At 43.4% G+C, this 16,554-nt stretch overlaps 1 protein-coding gene across 1 annotated transcript; it reads left to right on the forward strand.

The window, feature by feature from the left end:
• Positions 1-8,703: 8,703 nt before the first annotated feature.
• LOC139544159 (G protein-coupled receptor 137Ba-like) lies at positions 8,704-15,412 on the forward strand. Its single transcript, XM_071350962.1, has 7 exons — positions 8,704-9,300; positions 12,019-12,068; positions 12,225-12,447; positions 12,800-12,949; positions 13,168-13,296; positions 13,798-13,919; positions 14,816-15,412. Exons 1-7 carry the CDS (start codon positions 8,839-8,841, stop codon positions 14,925-14,927), a joined length of 1,248 nt encoding a protein of 415 aa, XP_071207063.1. The 5' UTR covers positions 8,704-8,838; the 3' UTR covers positions 14,928-15,412.
• Positions 15,413-16,554: the final 1,142 nt, after the last annotated feature.

Below are 16,554 nucleotides of genomic sequence, written 5' to 3' on the forward strand. Positions count from 1 at the left end.
TTTGATTGGTGTGTGACCAAATGAAAAGTACAGTTCCCACCAATGGTTCTTGCACTCTGTAAAATGTAGTCTCCAACCCTTTTCTGCCTGAGCAGAATGTTACATTTTTTTGCTGGTTCATGACCTCTGTGTTCATTACTGAGTATAATTTGCTGGTGACAAACTATATATGAAAACATGATACATACAGCATTTTGAAAGCTGAGAAAGAGCTTTTTCAAATGATATGACATACAATAGCACCCCATCAATCAAATTGTAATCATTCAAGAAAAAAACACCTGTGAAAATGTGTATTTTATACGAAAATCACTGCTTTTCCCCCAAACAACTGCCATTTAAACAAGATATTGAGTCTTTATTATTCTGTTAGGCTTAACAATCTGAAATCAGAATAGAAATACCTTTTACTGTGAATAAGTTACAGCTATTTTAGTGGCCCACGGTATTGTTCCGTGAACAGACAATTTCTGGAGGGATAATCGTTTATCATCTTTCAACGCTAGGGCTGCTTTTCAAATCTAGGACTGCTTTTCAATGCTAAGGCTGATTTCCAAATGGCACCCTATTCCCTAAACAGAGCATCAGTTTAGACCTCAATGATAGCTAACTTTACTAGTGCCTACTTTCGCAATGATTCACACTCACTGGAGTTCCACAACCTAGAACATTTTCGGTCCCCTACGATGTATAACCACTTGCCCTCACATTCAGGTGCTACACAAACAACCGCCTCCTACTTCCTGTAACAAAGCCAACAATTACACTAGTCATCCAGTAAATCAAAGTTTCACATTTTCTGTTCTGACAAAAAGCCAAATGTAAGCGTGGTCTTTGATCTATTTGTGCCAGATAGCCAACTCCTATGTAAAGCCAACTCCTATGGTAACATGGCATGACAACAGTCATACAGTAGGACATGGCAAAACAGCATAAACAGATCTGGGATCAGGCTAGCCAAATGTCGATTCTCTGCACTCTTAGAAAAAAAAGGGTTCCAAAAGGGTTCTATATGGAGGGATAGGGTTCTACTAAGAAACACGTTGATCGGAATAACTATTTTTGGAAGACAAGTGTTCTTTGTAAGGCAAAGGGTTCTACCTAGAACTTTTAACACCCCAAGAACTGTTTTTGGAAGAAAGGGTTCTTTGATGATTCTTTGGAAGGCAAGAAGGATTCTTTGGGAGGCAAGAAGGGTTCTTTGGAAGGCAAAAACGGTTCTATATAGAGCCATATCGTATTTTCCAGCATGCACTATAGCAGGTTGATTTTTTTGTTAGTTGTAATATCTGTATTTTTGCATGTACGTTGATTGGTTGATTAATTGTATGCTACACAAAGATAAATAACCTACATTTTTCTAAACTAATCCAATCTGTTGGTAGTTGGATCCATTTCACTCGTTACTAGGATGGTTGTTCCAGTTTAGATTATTGAGGTAGTCTCAGTATTCAATCTTCCCTACCCTGGCAGTCATTCTGAATGCAGGTTGGGTGTGATAAAAAATTCCACTTGTTGGATATCGTAACTCTGGCTGGATTCCAATAGGAATTACACATGACTTTGCATGCCTGCATAATGTGACTTGCAGGCCTGATGTGGCCTGTAGACCTGGAGTTCCTCACAACCCTGTGTTAAGGTATAACTAGGCCCTCAAAGAAAGGCCTTATGGTATGTACTGTAATTATACAGGGGCTACTATGAACAACCATACATAGGGGGTTCTAGGTAGAAACCTTTGCAAATGGGTTCTACATAGCACCAAAAAGGCTTCCCCTATGCAGACAAACTGAAAAACCCTATATGGTACTACTTAGCACATTTTTATCTAAGAGCGTGCCAGTCAATGTTAACCTGCCTGTCCTCCTCTGTCCTCCTCTTAACCTGGCCTATTGTATTGTGCTCACCTGGGCTGTGAAGGTGTGTCCTGTGAGGTCTGGTTGTCCCTCAGGCCTGTCTGCAGCATGTTCTCCACTCTCCAGTCCTTGCCTGTCCTTGTCACCGTAGGGACAGATTCAATTGACTACCTGGTGCACAGGTGATATGTCTACAGTGTCCTTCACACGATGGTCCACCACAACATCATATAGAGAGAGAATGAGAGAGAGGAGACTATTTAAAAAACATAGACCTAATATATATGCATACTGTATACAGTTGAAGTTGGAAGTTTACATACACTTAGGTTGGAGTCATTAAAACTAGTTTTTCAACCACTCCACAAATTTCTTGTTAACAAACTATAGTTTTGGCAAGTCTGTTAGGACATCTACTTTGTGCATGACACAAGTCATTTTTCCAACAATTGTTTACAGACAGATTATTTCACTAATATTTCACTGTATCACAATTACAGTGGATCAGAAGTTTACATACACTAAGTTGACTGTGCCTTTAAACAGCTTGGAAAATTCCAGAAAATTATGTCATGGCTTTAGAAGCTTCTGATAGGCTAATTGACATAATTTGAGTCAATTGGAGGTGTACCTGTGGATGTATTTCAAGGCCTACCTTCAAACTCAGTGCCTCTTTGCTTGACATCAAGAGAAAATCAAAAGAAATCAGCCAAGACCTCAGAAAAAAAATTGCCTGAAGGTACCACGTTCATCTGTACAAACAATAGTACGCAAGTATAAACACCATGGGACCACGCAGCCGTCATACCGCCCAGGAAGGAGAAGCGTTCTGTCTCCTAGAGATGAACGTACTTTGGTGCAAAAAGTGCAAATCAATCCCAGAACAACAGCAAAGGACCTTGTGAAGATGCTGGAGGAAACGGGTACAAAAGTATCTATATCCACAGTAAAAGGAGTCCTATATCGACATAACCTGAAAGGCTGCTCAGCAAGGAAGAAGCCACTGCTCCAAAACCGCCATAAAAAAGGCCAGACTACGGTTTGGAACTGTACATGGGAACAAAGATTGTACTTTTTGGAGAAATGTCCTCTGGTCTGATGAAACAAAAATATAACTGTTTGGCCATAATGACCATCATTATGTTTGGAGGAAAAAGAGGGAGGCTTGCAAGCCGAAGAACACCATCCCAACCGTGAAGCATGGGGGGTGGCAGCATCATCTTGTGTGGGTGCTTTGCTACAGGAGGGACTGGTGCACTTCACAAAATAGATGGCATCGTGAGGTAGGAAAATTATGTGGATATATTGAAGCAACATCTCAAGACATCAGTAAGGAAGTTAAAGCTTGGTCGCAAATGGGTCTTCCAAATGGACAATGACCCCAAGCATACTTCCAAAGTTGTGGCAAAATGGCTTAAGGACAACAAAGTCAAGGTATCGGAGTGGCCATCACAAAGCCCTGACCTCAATCCCATAGAAAATTTGTGGGCAAAACTGAAAAAGCGTGTGCGAGCAAGGAGGCCTACAAACCTGACTCAGTTACACCAGCTCTGTCAGGAGGAATGGGTCAAAATGTATGCAACTTATTGTGGGAAGCTTGTGGAAGGCTACCCGGAACGTTTGACCCAAGATAAACAATTTAAAGGCAACGCTACCAAATATTAATTGAGTTTATGTAAACTTCTGACCCACTGGGAATGTGATGAAAGAAATAAAAGCTGAAATAAATCATTCTCTCTACTATTATACTGACATTTCACATTCTTAAAATAAAGTGGTGATCCTAACTGACCTAAGACAGGGATTTTTTACTAGAATTAAATGTCAGGAATTGTGAAAAACTGAGTTTAAATGTATTTGGCTAAGGTGTATGTAAACTTCCGACTTAATCTGTAATTACAAACCCCTGCCTGACCTCGACCTGCCCTTTGTCTGCCCCGTGTTAACAATAAATAATCTGAGAACCGCACTATCTGCCTCCTGGGTCTGTATCTGGGTCATATCCTGAGTAGGTATACAGGTCTTTACCTCCCAAAAGCAAGAAGTACAGTTTTGTACCAGCATCAGTAAGCTTTTAATTGAAAATCGATTTGTGTTACTTATGTTCATCTTGTATAGCAAAATGCTTTAATTAAATCGTTTTTTGTGACATACATTTATCTTGTATTTACCATTTGTATTTGTCAATTGTGAATGTTGCTGTTTACAGTGCCTTCAGAAAGTATTCACACTCCTTGACTTTTTCCAAATGTTGTTGTGTTAACAGTAAAAGGCCCAACCTGAATCGGCAGTCACTCTTTTGTGTTGACACAGCAAAGACCTTGAAGTCATCAGCCACTCCAAACCAGAAGGTGGCAGTAGCGTTGTTTGGCAATGCATGTCCGTGTGTGTTGCTTTAAGATCTAGTCAATGTTTGCTAGCGGCACGAATGTTGCTGTTGTACAAAGCCCTTGTTGATACTAGCCATATGGCCACAGCTAGATAACAAGCTAGGAAGATGACAAAGAAACAATTTTATTAATTCTCCATAATCGCATACTGCCCATAGATGCATTTTTAGCTAGCTGGCTAACGTTAGCTAAATGGTTTAGCATGATTCGTTAGCAAGCTGTTGTGCTAGCTAGCTAGGTAAAGTAAAGACACTTCATTGACTCTCGGCAGCCAGCAACGGCAGATGCTTAATGGAAACGAATCCATTGTGATTTAATTATAATATTACTTGCTACAGAGAGAGCTAGATTGGTAACGCATTTAGTGCTACATTGTGCTGCACTTGCTCAGTAATCGCTAGGTAACTAACCTAACAAAAAATCCCCCCATGCAGCACAAAACTCCATAGCTAGATGTACAGTTTTGCTCTATAAAAAAATATGCATTATGCAGTTTTATTGTTTTAGAACAATTAGATTAGGCCGGAAAAAATGGCCTGGTTTTTCCTTTTTACTTGTCACTCCTGTCGGCTACCCCACATGGATGTTCGAGCTCTCTGATTGGCTCAATGTCAAGTTATTGGCCACTGCCGATTCTACAAGTAGAAACGGCAGGTTCATCGGTAACAGGTCAGCACATAGCAGGTAGTCTTTTGTTCTAGCAAGAGAAGGAACAGCCTCTTACTGTGATAAGTACCTATTGACAGGGCCGGCATTATGGTCGGACCTTAGAGGCCTTGCCCGCCTTACCTTACCTCATTGCCCGTCCTAATAAAATATTTGACTATTGATAATTTATTTGACCGAGTCGTGCTGTGTGCTTAGGGTTGTTGTTCTATTGAAAGGTGAACCTTCGCCCCAGTCTTTGGTCCTGAGCACTCTGGAGTAGGTTTTCATCAAGTATCTCTCTGTACTTTGCTCCGTTCATCTTTCCCTCGATCCTGAAAAGTCTCCCAGTCCCTGCCACTGAAAAACATCCTCACAGCATGATGCTGCCACCACCATGCTTCATTGATGGTGCCAGGTTTCCTCCAGACGTGACACTTGGCATTCAGGCCAAAGAGTTCAATCTTGGTTTCATCAAACCAGAGAATCTTGTTTCTCATGGTCAGAGTCCTTTAGGTGCCTTTTGGCAAACTCCAAGCGGGCTCTCATGTGCCTTTTACTGAGGAGTGGATTCCCTCTGGCCAATCTACCATAAAGGCATGATTGGAGTGCTGCAGGAAGGGTCTCCCATCTCCACAGAGGAACTCTGGAGCTCTGTCAGAGTGACCATCGGGGTTCTTGGTCTGACCAAGGCCCTTCTCCCCCGATTGCTCATTTGGCCAGGCGGCCAGCTCTAGGAAGAGTCTTGGTGGTTACAAACTTCTTCCATTTAAGAATGATGGAGGCCACTGTGTTCTTGGGGACTTTCAATGCTGCAGAAATGTTTTGGTACCCTTCCCCAGATCTGTGCCTTGACACAATCCTGTCTCAGAGCTCTACGGACAATTCCTTCAACCTCATGGCTTGGTTTTTGCTCTGACATGCACCGTGGGATCAGCAGTGGGACCTTATATAGACAGGTATGGCTTTCCAAACCATTTTCTATCAATTGAATTTACCACAGGTGGACTCTAATCAAGTTGTAGAAATATCTTAAGGATGATCAATGTAAACAGGATGCACCTGAGCTCAAATTTGAGTCTCATAGCAAAAGGGTGTGAATACTTATGTAAATAAGGTATTTCTGTTTGAGTTTTTTTATCAATTTGCAAAATGTCTAAAAACCTGTTTTCGCTTTGTCATTATGGGATATTGTGTGTAGATTGACGAGGGGAAAACATTTATTTAATACATTTTAGAAAAAGAGGAACATAACAAAATATGGAAAAAGGGAAAGGGTCTGAATGCACTTTAGGTAGGTAAATGGTGGTTTCTTCCCTGTCTTCTCTCTCTCTCTGGCGGTGGCGCAAATGATGAATACTGTAGGCTTGTGTGCAGAGGCCAGTCGATCGGTCGGACCAAATCCGATGTAACAAGACCATCCACAGAAAACTCTACGAGGTGCTAGAAATGGCTGTCCTCAAAACAATTCATTATGGGCTTGGGGCCCATGTACGACACACTTGAACTCGCCCTACTGTCTGAGTGCTTAGCTTACAGAAACGCACCACCTCTATTGCGTATGCAGACGAACTGATCCACCACATGAACCTTATCATCCCACCAACGAGTTCTAGGATCCAAATTCACTGCGTGTCTGCCTTGAAGTTCATATAACTCCACCGACCCCCTCTTGCACAGTGGAATTCAGAGCGATATGTGAGCACTTGGTTACGGTGCTGTCCTTTCAGCACCATGATTCTGAGGGCGCTTACATCGCTTAAAATAACCCTCATCAAGTTCTGTTGCCTACGCCTAATAGTCATACTCATCAATTATTATTATTATTATTACAAATAGACGATTGTCCATTCTCACAATGGTGCTGGTTTAGTAAAGTAAGAATAAAGCTGAATCAATGTTTCGCAAGACCACAATGATTCATTCGTATTTTGCATAACAGAATATAATAGCATACATTATACTGTAGCATAGAGTTCAGGTGGGCCTTCGCGCTTCAGCAAACAAAAGAAAGGAAGGGTGCTCAACAACAATGACAAAAATCACGAGAATGGCTTACCAAGAAAATCATCCAAAAGGACTAATTCGAGGTAAGAAAGGCAGAGATTGATTTCTTATTGCTCACTTTAATCCATTGTACAGGATGTGGACAGGTGACTAACGTTTCAGGCTGATGTCTTCCTCAGTGACCTGAATATTGCACTTAAATCCTATTTATAGCCTAGTGGCTCATTGAGACACAACAATATAAAGAAAATCACAACGATAATATGTTTCAAAAGTAAATGGCAAATTATAGCGCATAATAAAAAGAGAAATAATCAATCAAGAAAATGTATTTATAAAGCCCTTTTTACATCAGCAGATGACACAAAGTGCTTATGCAGAAACCCAGCCTAAAACCTCAAACAGCAAACAATGCAGGAAGAACCGTAGAGAGAAACCAGGCTCTGAGGGGTGGCTAGTCCTCTTCTGGCTGTGCCGGGTGGAGATTATAAGAGTAGATGGCCATTAAGGCCAAATCGTTCTTCAAGATGTTCAAACGTTCATAGATGACAAGCAGGGTCAAATAATAATCACAGTGGTTGTAGAGGGTGTCTCGTGAATCAATAGGACATGTCAGAATATACATAGGTGACATATGGGTGTCTGTGAATCCAGAGACACAGAGAACCAAAAAATACTGTAGCATAGTAGGCTTATAATATGTTATACCAAAAACACATCCTCAGTCATTTCTTATCTGAAGCTGAATAGTCAAAAATATAATCATCATGCGGCCAACGCTCAATAGTGCCACTAGGCAGGATATATACTGAGTGTACAAAATATTGAGTTACACCCCGTTTTGCCCTCAGAACAGCCTCAATTCGTAGAGGCATGGACTCTACAAGGTGTCAAAAGCGTTCCACGGGGATGCTGGCCCATGTTGACTCCAATGCTTCCCAGAGTTGTGTCAAGTTGGCTGGATGTCCTTTGGGTGAAGCACCGTTCTTGATACACAAGGGAAATTGTTGTGTGAAAAACCCAGCAGCGTTTCAGTTCTTGACACACTTAAACCGGTGCACCTGGCACCTACTACCATAACCCGTTCAAAGGCACTTAAAATTTTGTCTTGCTCATTCACCCTCTGAATGGCGCACATACAATCCATGTCTCAATTGTCTCAAAGCTTAAAAATCCTTCTTTAACCTGTCTCCTCCCCTTCATCTATACTGATTGAAGTGGATTTAACAGGTGATATCAATAAGGGATCATAGCTTTCACCTGGATTCACCTGGTCAGTCTGTCATGTTTTGTACACCCAGCGCATAATAGAATTGTGGGTAGATTTGTGGACAAAATTCTTACTCAGCCAAGTGGTTAACTGACATATTTAAAGCACGAACCACTGTGATGCATCCATTACACAACCTTCTGTATGGATGGAGGAAATAAGAAATGAGGAGAAACAAATGGGGGAGGGGCGAAAAACAGTTGGCACCGGCTGCATGATGATGCTGTCTATGACAGAAGAGGGGGGCGGGAGCAGATGACAGGTCCCTCCAGCACGTGGTCTAAGGTACAGTCAGTGCACCTCTCGCTTCCTCCCTCCCTCTCTCTCTCGCTCTCTTTTTCTCGATCCATCTGTACCCTCCCTCCATCCTCTTCAAATGCATCACAGCCTCCTGCCGAGCCCCCGGCCAATGAAATGCTCCGAGCCACGGTCATGTGACATTGCCTCCAACCACTCTCCGAGGAGCACCGGCAAAAAGAGGGGAGTGTCTCTTTTCCCCCTCTCCTCCCTCCTTTGTCTCCCTCCCTCTCGCTGAGTCAGACAGCAGAGCTGTGAGTCTGAAGCAAAGGCTCCATGGAGAGGAGATATCGTCTCTACCAGCCACACATTGCCTGAGAGAGAAGAAAAAAGAAGGATTCCCTTCTTTCTCTCCCTCGTTGAGGAACAGAGGATGAATGGAGAAGCGATGGACATGTCCCTGGAGTCATCATCCCAGGTGGTGGAGAAAAGCACCGTCGGGGGGATGTCAGCGGCACCTGAGCCGGCATTCACGACGGCAGCAGCCGGTAACGGCTCCCTGCCTCCCCCGCCCACCATGACCCCGGCCATCCCGCCCTACGTCAAGCTTGGCCTTACTGTGGCCTACACCGTCTTCTACTCTCTCCTCTTTGCCTTCATCTATGCCCAGCTGTGGCTGGTGCTCCGATACCGACACAAGCGCTTCAGCTACCAGACGGCCTTCCTCTTCCTGTGTCTACTGTGGGCCGCGCTGCGCGCCCTCCTCTTCTCCTTCTACTTCCGCGACTGCGTCACGGCCAACACGCTGGGGCCCTTCGCCTTCTGGCTGCTCTACTGCTTCCCCGTCTGCCTGCAGTTCTTCACGCTGAGCCTCATGAACCTCTACTGCGCCCAGGTGAGGATGCGCTCCCAGGGGCCACATTGAGGGAATGGGGGGTCTCAGGAGGCCACAAGAGCCATATTGGGGCCATTTTGAGGTTCCATTGGGGTCCAAATTGTGGATTACGGTTGGATGCTATATGTTGTATATACCAATCTGTCCTTGTTTTCAGCCTCAGTGTCTAGGTAGTAGTTCAGAGTATGAATATGATTATACATTGATGTGTGAGTGTTGTGTATACAGAATAGCTGTGGACTGTTATTTCCGATATTGTTGAAATGGTGGCATCCCCAGTAGCTGGGATATACAATCCAATGGGGAAAGCTCCCCTAGAAGAGGTAAGTGGTGGTAGGGTCGTGAAGGCAGTGGGAAGGAGGGGGCGGTTCAACAAAGACAGGAGTGTTAAGGTATGAGGCCCCCGCAAAGGAAGATTAGCAACGTTTTCCTAATTTAGTAGCTTAGCACAGCCACCTCATTGTGCAATGTGCACACCGCATTTGGCAATTATATATTCATACAGCTAGTTATTTACAATATATCATAGCGGGCGTTGTGGTGAGGTGTGGGCAATACGGGTCAGACAAGAAGTCATGCTGCTTTTAGATACAGGGAACAAAAATATAAACGCAACATGTACTGAGTTACACTTCATATAAGGAAATCATTCAATCAAATAAATTCATTAGGCTCTAATCTATGGATTTCACATGACTGGGAGTATATATATCCATCTGTTGGTCACAAATTCCTTTGAAAAAAAAGGTAGGGGCGTGGATGAGAGAACCAGTCAGTATCTGGTGTAACCACCATTTGCCTCATGCAGTGGGAAACACCTTTGCACAGAGTTGATCAGGCTGTTGATTGTTGCCTGTGGATTATGTCCCACTCCTCTTCAATGGCTGTGCGAAGATGCTGGATATTGGTGGGAACTGGAAACGCTGTTGTACACGTCGATCCAGAGCATCCTAGACATACTCAATGGATGTCTGGTGAGTATGCAGGCCATGGAAGAACTGGGAGATTTTCAGCTTCCAGGATTTGTGTACAGATCCTTGCGACATGGGGCCGTCCAAGCATTATCATGCGGAAACAGGAGGTGATGGCGGCAGATGAATGGTACAACAATGGGCCTCAGGATCTCGTCATGTTATCTCTGTGCATTCAAATTGCCATCGATAAAATGCAATTGTGTTCGTTGTTATTAGCTTTTGCCTGCCCATACAATAACCCCACTGCCACCATGGGGCACTCTGTTCACAACGTTGACATCAACAAACCGCTCGCCCACAAGACGCCATTTGCCCGGTACAGTTGAAACCCGGGATTCATCCGTGAAGAGCACACTTACCCAGTGTGCCAGTGGCCATCGAAGGTGAGCATTTGCCCACTGGAGTCGGTTACGACATCGAACTGCAGTCAGGTCAAGACCCCGGTGTTGACGACAAGCACGCAGATCAGCTTCCCTGAGACAGTTTGTGCAGAAATTCTTCGGTTATGCAAACCCACAGTTTCATCAGCTGTCCGGGTGGCTCTTTTGAGACCATCCCGCATCTGAAGAAGCCGGATGTGGAGGTCCTGGGCTGGCATGGTTACACGTGGTCTGCGGTTGTGAGGCCGGTTGGACGTACGGCCAAATCCTCGAAAACGACATTGTAGGCGGCTTATGGTAGAGAAACTATTGAATTCTCTGGCAACAGCTCTGGTGGACATTACTGCAGTCAGCATGCCAATTGCACACTCCCTCACAACTTGAGACATCTATGGCATTGTGGTGTTTGACAAAAATGCACATTTTAGAGTTACCTTTTTTATTTTTTATTGTCCACCTGTGTAATGATGATGCTGTTTAATCAGCTTCTTGATAGGCCACACCTGTCAGGTGGATGGATTATCATGGCAAAGGATAAATTCTCACTCACATGAAAGTAAACAAATTTGTGCACAAAATCTAAGAGAAATATGCATTATGTGCTAAACATTTCTGGGATATTTTATTTCAGCTGATGAAACATGGGACCAACACTTTACATGTTGCATTTATATTTTTGTTCAGTGTAGATGATGAATCATTATCAGAAGCACAAAATTAAATTGTAATAAGACTTAAATAGAGGATCTAGTGTTTTATAAATTATTTGATATAGATTCTTCGCATCAGCAGTTATCACAAAGTGCTTTACATTTACCCGGCTTAAACCCCAAAGAGCAAGCAAAGCAGAAGCGAAAGCACAGGGCAGGAAAAATTCCCTAGGAGGAAGGAAACCTAAAGAGGAACCCGGCTCAGAGGGGTGGCCCACAATAGAGACTTACACAGCCCTGGTCTGCAGACACCAGCAATCACACACTTGCTTGACATTCTCATGCCCACTGTTCTGTATAGCCAGTTAGAGACACAATGCTACATCTATTCGCAGCATTTGTTTCCCTTCACACATGACTATTAAATATAATACAGTAGGGCCTCGTTTGTCTGCTGTTGACATCACATCATGGGTTTGTTTTGGTGCTATTTACAGTAACTGATAAGAGCTCAGTCTACATAGTGAAAAAGGGGTCCAATTTGTTTGGATTTCTTCGGGATCCCTTCAAATATATCTGCTCTGGAGACAGAATCAATTCATTAACTGGTTCTTCAGCTGAGGGGCCACATTGTTGATTGTTTGTTTTCTTGGGAGCAAATTCTTAAAGAACATTGGGAAAATATAACTTGCTTTCTGATGTCACTCAAAACAGGTTTACTTCAAGGCAAAGTCCAAGTATACCCCAGAGCTCCTTAAATACAAGTAAGTAGGCTGTTTCCCCCTCTCTTCCTCTCCATATACAGAACCCTCACATAGCTCAAAGGCTGTAACTAGGGCCCAGACATTTTATTCATTTCATGTGGTATGTATTACAGTGTTTTAGACCCCCCTCCCCCTTACATATTTTTCCTTCTGCAGGCTCCCTCTCTACCTGGTGTTCTTGGCGGTCAGTCTTCTCTTCCTGGTGGTCAACCTGGCCTGTGCCCTGCTGGTTAAGATGACCGCCACCGAGGTCAAGACCATTGTCCTGGTCAGAGTCACCATCAACGATACGCTCTTCGTGCTCTGCGCCGTCTCGCTGTCCATCTGCCTTTACAAGGTGGCTAAGATGTCCCTGGCCAGCATATACCTCGAGTCCAAGGTAGGACCTTCAGAACTTGTAGATACAGGGCTGTATCAAGCATCTCAGAGTAGGATTGCTGATCCAGGATCAGGTCTTGCCTGTCCATGCGATCCTAAATCAGCACTCCTTCTCTGAGACACTTGATACATACAGCTACATACTTAAGATTGTCTAGGTCTGCTCCATGGTTTTCTTGAAAGTAGGACACAACATATAAGATTTAAGGTCAACTTAAAAAGCAGTTCAATTTAATTGAATGTCTTTATTTATTTTGGAGGTGGGAAATTGTGTGAACCTGGTAGCACTAAATTGTGCTCGGAAATACTAATGCTGATTGGTAGTTCATGACCTCCCTCAACATTGGTTGCAGGGAACGTCAGTGTGTCAGGTGACTTTGATTGGCGTCCTGGTGGTTCTGCTGTATGCATCACGGGCCTGCTACAACCTGGTGGTGCTTGCTCTGACCGACATCGAGACCATCAACTCTTTCGACTACGACTGGTACAACGTGTCCGACCAGGTAAGGATGTTGCGCTATCCCAGACACAGAATGAGGAAGAGCGACAGAGAGAAAAAAAAGAATGTGACAGACACACCGAGACAGGCAGACAGACACAAACACAGTATATGTGGGACAAGTCAAATACATTTCGCCAAACACAGCCTAACACCAACGAGCCACAAATGAAGACCCTCTGGAGGGATAAACACAAATGCACTCTCTCTCTCTCTGTGCAGGCTGACTTGAGGTCCACTCTGGGGGATGCTGGCTACATCGTGTTCGGGGTGATCCTTTTTGTCTGGGAACTGCTGCCAACCTCCCTGGTGGTCTTCTTCTTCAGGGTCCGCAGGCTGCCACAGGACAGGGTGAGTGTGTGTTCAGATGACAAGGAAAGAGAAGCTTGGAAATGTTTGATTGATTTGTAAAACTCTTTAATTTAACCAGCTAGTTGTTTAAACAGTAAATACCTAATAATTGCTTCGCACTTTTTATTTTAACCTTTATTTAGCTAGGCAAGTCAGTTAAGAACAAATTCTTATTTACAATGACGGCCTACCGGGGAACAGCGGGTTAACTGCCTTGTTCAGGGGCAGAATGACAGATTTTTTACCTTGTCAGCTCAGGGATTCCATCCAGCAACCTTTGGGTTACTGGCCCAATGCTCTAACCACTAACTGCCGCCCCAAACCAGGGACCTTCTACACATCGGTTTCACTGGCGCTCGTGTCACTATGTAAGCCAATACCATTTGATGCCAGGTAGTTACTAATTATGTTGAATTCTGAGGTAAGTACTAGCTTAAACTGGATTCTTAAATAAAGCGTTACCGATTTCTTTAGCTTATTCGGTATGCTCTGTCTTTGCAGAGTGGATCAGGGATCCCGAACCACGTGCTCTCGTCCAGAGGTTACTTCTTTGACAACCCCCGTCGGTACGATAGCGACGATGACCTGGCGTGGAGCATCCCTCCTCAGAACAACTCCACAAGGTACAGTACAGTTAAGACAGGGAGAGGTTACTTTTCAGTATGGTTTTAGATTTAAAAGATATACTGAAATAACTACACTGAACAAAAATATAAACACAACAGGTAAAGTGTTGGTCCCATGTTTCATGAGCTGAAATAAAAGATTCCAGAAATGTTCCATATGTATTTCAAATGTTGTGCACAAATTTGTTTACATCCCTGTTAGTGAGCATTTCTCCATTGCAAAGATAATCCATCCACCTGACAGGTGTGGCATATCAAGAATCTGACTAAACAGCATGATCATTACACGGGTGCACCTTTTGCTGGGGACAATAAAATGCCACTCTAAAATGTGCCGTTTACTCACACAACACAATGCCACAGATGTCTCAAGTTGAGGGAGCGTGCAATTGGCATGCTGACTGCAGGAACATCCACCAGAGCTGTTGCCAGAGAATTGAATGTTAATTTCTCTACCAAAGTCATTTTAGAAAATTTGGCAGTATGTCCAACAGGCCTCACAACCGCAGACCACGTGTATGGCGTTGTGTGGGTGAGCGGTTTTCTGATGTCAACGTTGTAAACAGTGCCCCATGATGGTGGTGGGGTTATGGTATGGGCAGGCAGGCATAAGCTACGGATAACGAACACAATTGCATTTTATAGATGGCAATTTGAATGCACAAGAAAACTGAGATCCATTATGAGGCCCATTTATTTTTTAAGGTATCAGTGACCAACAGATGCATATCTGTATTCCCAGTCATATGATATCCTTAGATTAGGGCCTAATGAATTTATTTAAATTGACTGATTTCCTCATATGAACTGTAACTCAGTAAAATCAAGGAAATTGTTGCATGGTTGGTTTTTATTTTTAAACTAAAGTATTTGTTTATCTTTTGTTTCTATAGCCTAGTTACAGACGGCTATGACTGGGGCAGCCACAACAGCAGTTTCACTGTCCAAAAGGGGACGGACGAACAACGGTTGGCACCGGTGACGGGAGAGCTTCATCCATACTGAGACATAAGTCCAGGGTCGGGGTCAATTTCATTTCAAATCAGGAAGCAAAAATTCCAATTCCGATTTTCCTAATTGAAATGCAAAAAAAAATGGAATTGACCACAACTCTGAACCAGTCCACACTGCACTGTACAGCACCGCAATGCACTTTGTAAACTTTGACACTTCTCGACAGCATCCGTATTTTGTCCATCATCAGCCACCGTACTGCATTAGTCACTTAGTGATAATGTAGACCAGTGGTTCCAAAACTATTTCACTTGGGGCCCCCCTTCCATCATTGGGGAACATCCCGTTAGCCGACATGGGCTAGTTGATCTGGACATTTCTGACAAGTTATCGAAGGTATGCAATTAATGGCAAGAGGAAAACGGATGATACACTACCCAAAATTGTGCCTTGTGCATTCTACTATTACAACTTTCAAGAGTACGTTGTAAGACTGACAGTTCCTCAAAAAAAAAAAAAATGTGTCCCCCGCCCCACAGTTTGGGAACCACTGATAGACATTTTAGAAAGTCATCGAGAAAACCCATGAAATAAACCCATACTATAAGCTAGCACAAACATATACATCAAGGTTGTTGACCTTAGACAATATCCTAAAGCCTGTATATAACAATGATACAAATACAGAAACAAAATCATGTCATATCTATATCCGGAGTAAATATGACTATGAACATACAGTGGGGAGAACAAGTATTTGATACACTGCCGATTTTGCAGGTTTTCCTACTTACAAAGCATGTAGAGGTCTGTAATTTTTATCATAGGTACACTTCAACTGTGAGAGACGGAATCTAAAACAAAAATCCAGAAAATCACATTGTATGATTTTTAAGTAATTAATTTGCATTTTATTGCATGACATAAGTATTTGATCACCTACCAACCAGTAAGAATTCCGGCTCTCACAGACCTGTTAGTTTTTCTTTAAGAAGCCCTCCTGTTCTCCACTCATTACCTGTATTAACTGCACCTGTTTGAACTCGTTACCTGTATAAAAGACACCTGTCCACAACCTCAATCAAACAGACTCCAACCTCTCCACAATGGCCAAGACCAGAGAGCTGTGTAAGGATATCAGGGTTAAATTGTAGACCTGCACAAGGCTGGGATGGGCTACAGGACAATAGGCAAGCAGCTTGGTGAGAAGGCAACAACTGTTGGCGCAATTATTAGAAAATGGAAGAAGTTCAAGATGATGGTCAATCACCCTCGGTCTGGGGCTCCATGCAAGATCTCACCTCGTGGGGCATCAATGATCATGAGGAAGGTGAGGGATCAGCCAGAACTACACGGCAGGACCTGGTCAATGACCTGAAGAGAGCTGGGACCACAGTCTCAAAGAAAACCATTAGTAACACACTACGCCGTCATGGATTAAAATCCTGCAGCGCACGCAAGGTCCCCCTGCTCAAGCCAGCCCCGTCTGAAGTTTGCCAATGACCATCTGGATGATCCAGAGGAGGAATGGGAGAAGGTCATGTGGTCTGTTGAGACAAAAATAGAGCTTTTTGGTCTAAACTCCACTCGCCGTGTTTGGAGGAAGAAGAAGGATGAGTACAACCCCAAGATCACCATCCCAACCGTGAAGCATGGAGGTGGAAACATCATTCTTTGG

Source organism: Salvelinus alpinus, chromosome 2, assembly GCF_045679555.1.
Source record: "Salvelinus alpinus chromosome 2, SLU_Salpinus.1, whole genome shotgun sequence".
NCBI lineage: Eukaryota > Metazoa > Chordata > Actinopteri > Salmoniformes > Salmonidae > Salvelinus > Salvelinus alpinus.

Coding starts and splice junctions, on each gene's coding strand:
- LOC139544159 (XM_071350962.1), top strand. CDS start 8,839: ATGAATGGAGAAGCGATGGACATGTCCCTGGAGTCATCATCCCAGGTG. Junction 9,301..12,018: donor TGAACCTCTACTGCGCCCAG/GTGAGGATGCGC, acceptor CACTCAAAACAG/GTTTACTTCAAGGCAAAGTC. Junction 12,950..13,167: donor GGTACAACGTGTCCGACCAG/GTAAGGATGTTG, acceptor CTCTCTGTGCAG/GCTGACTTGAGGTCCACTCT.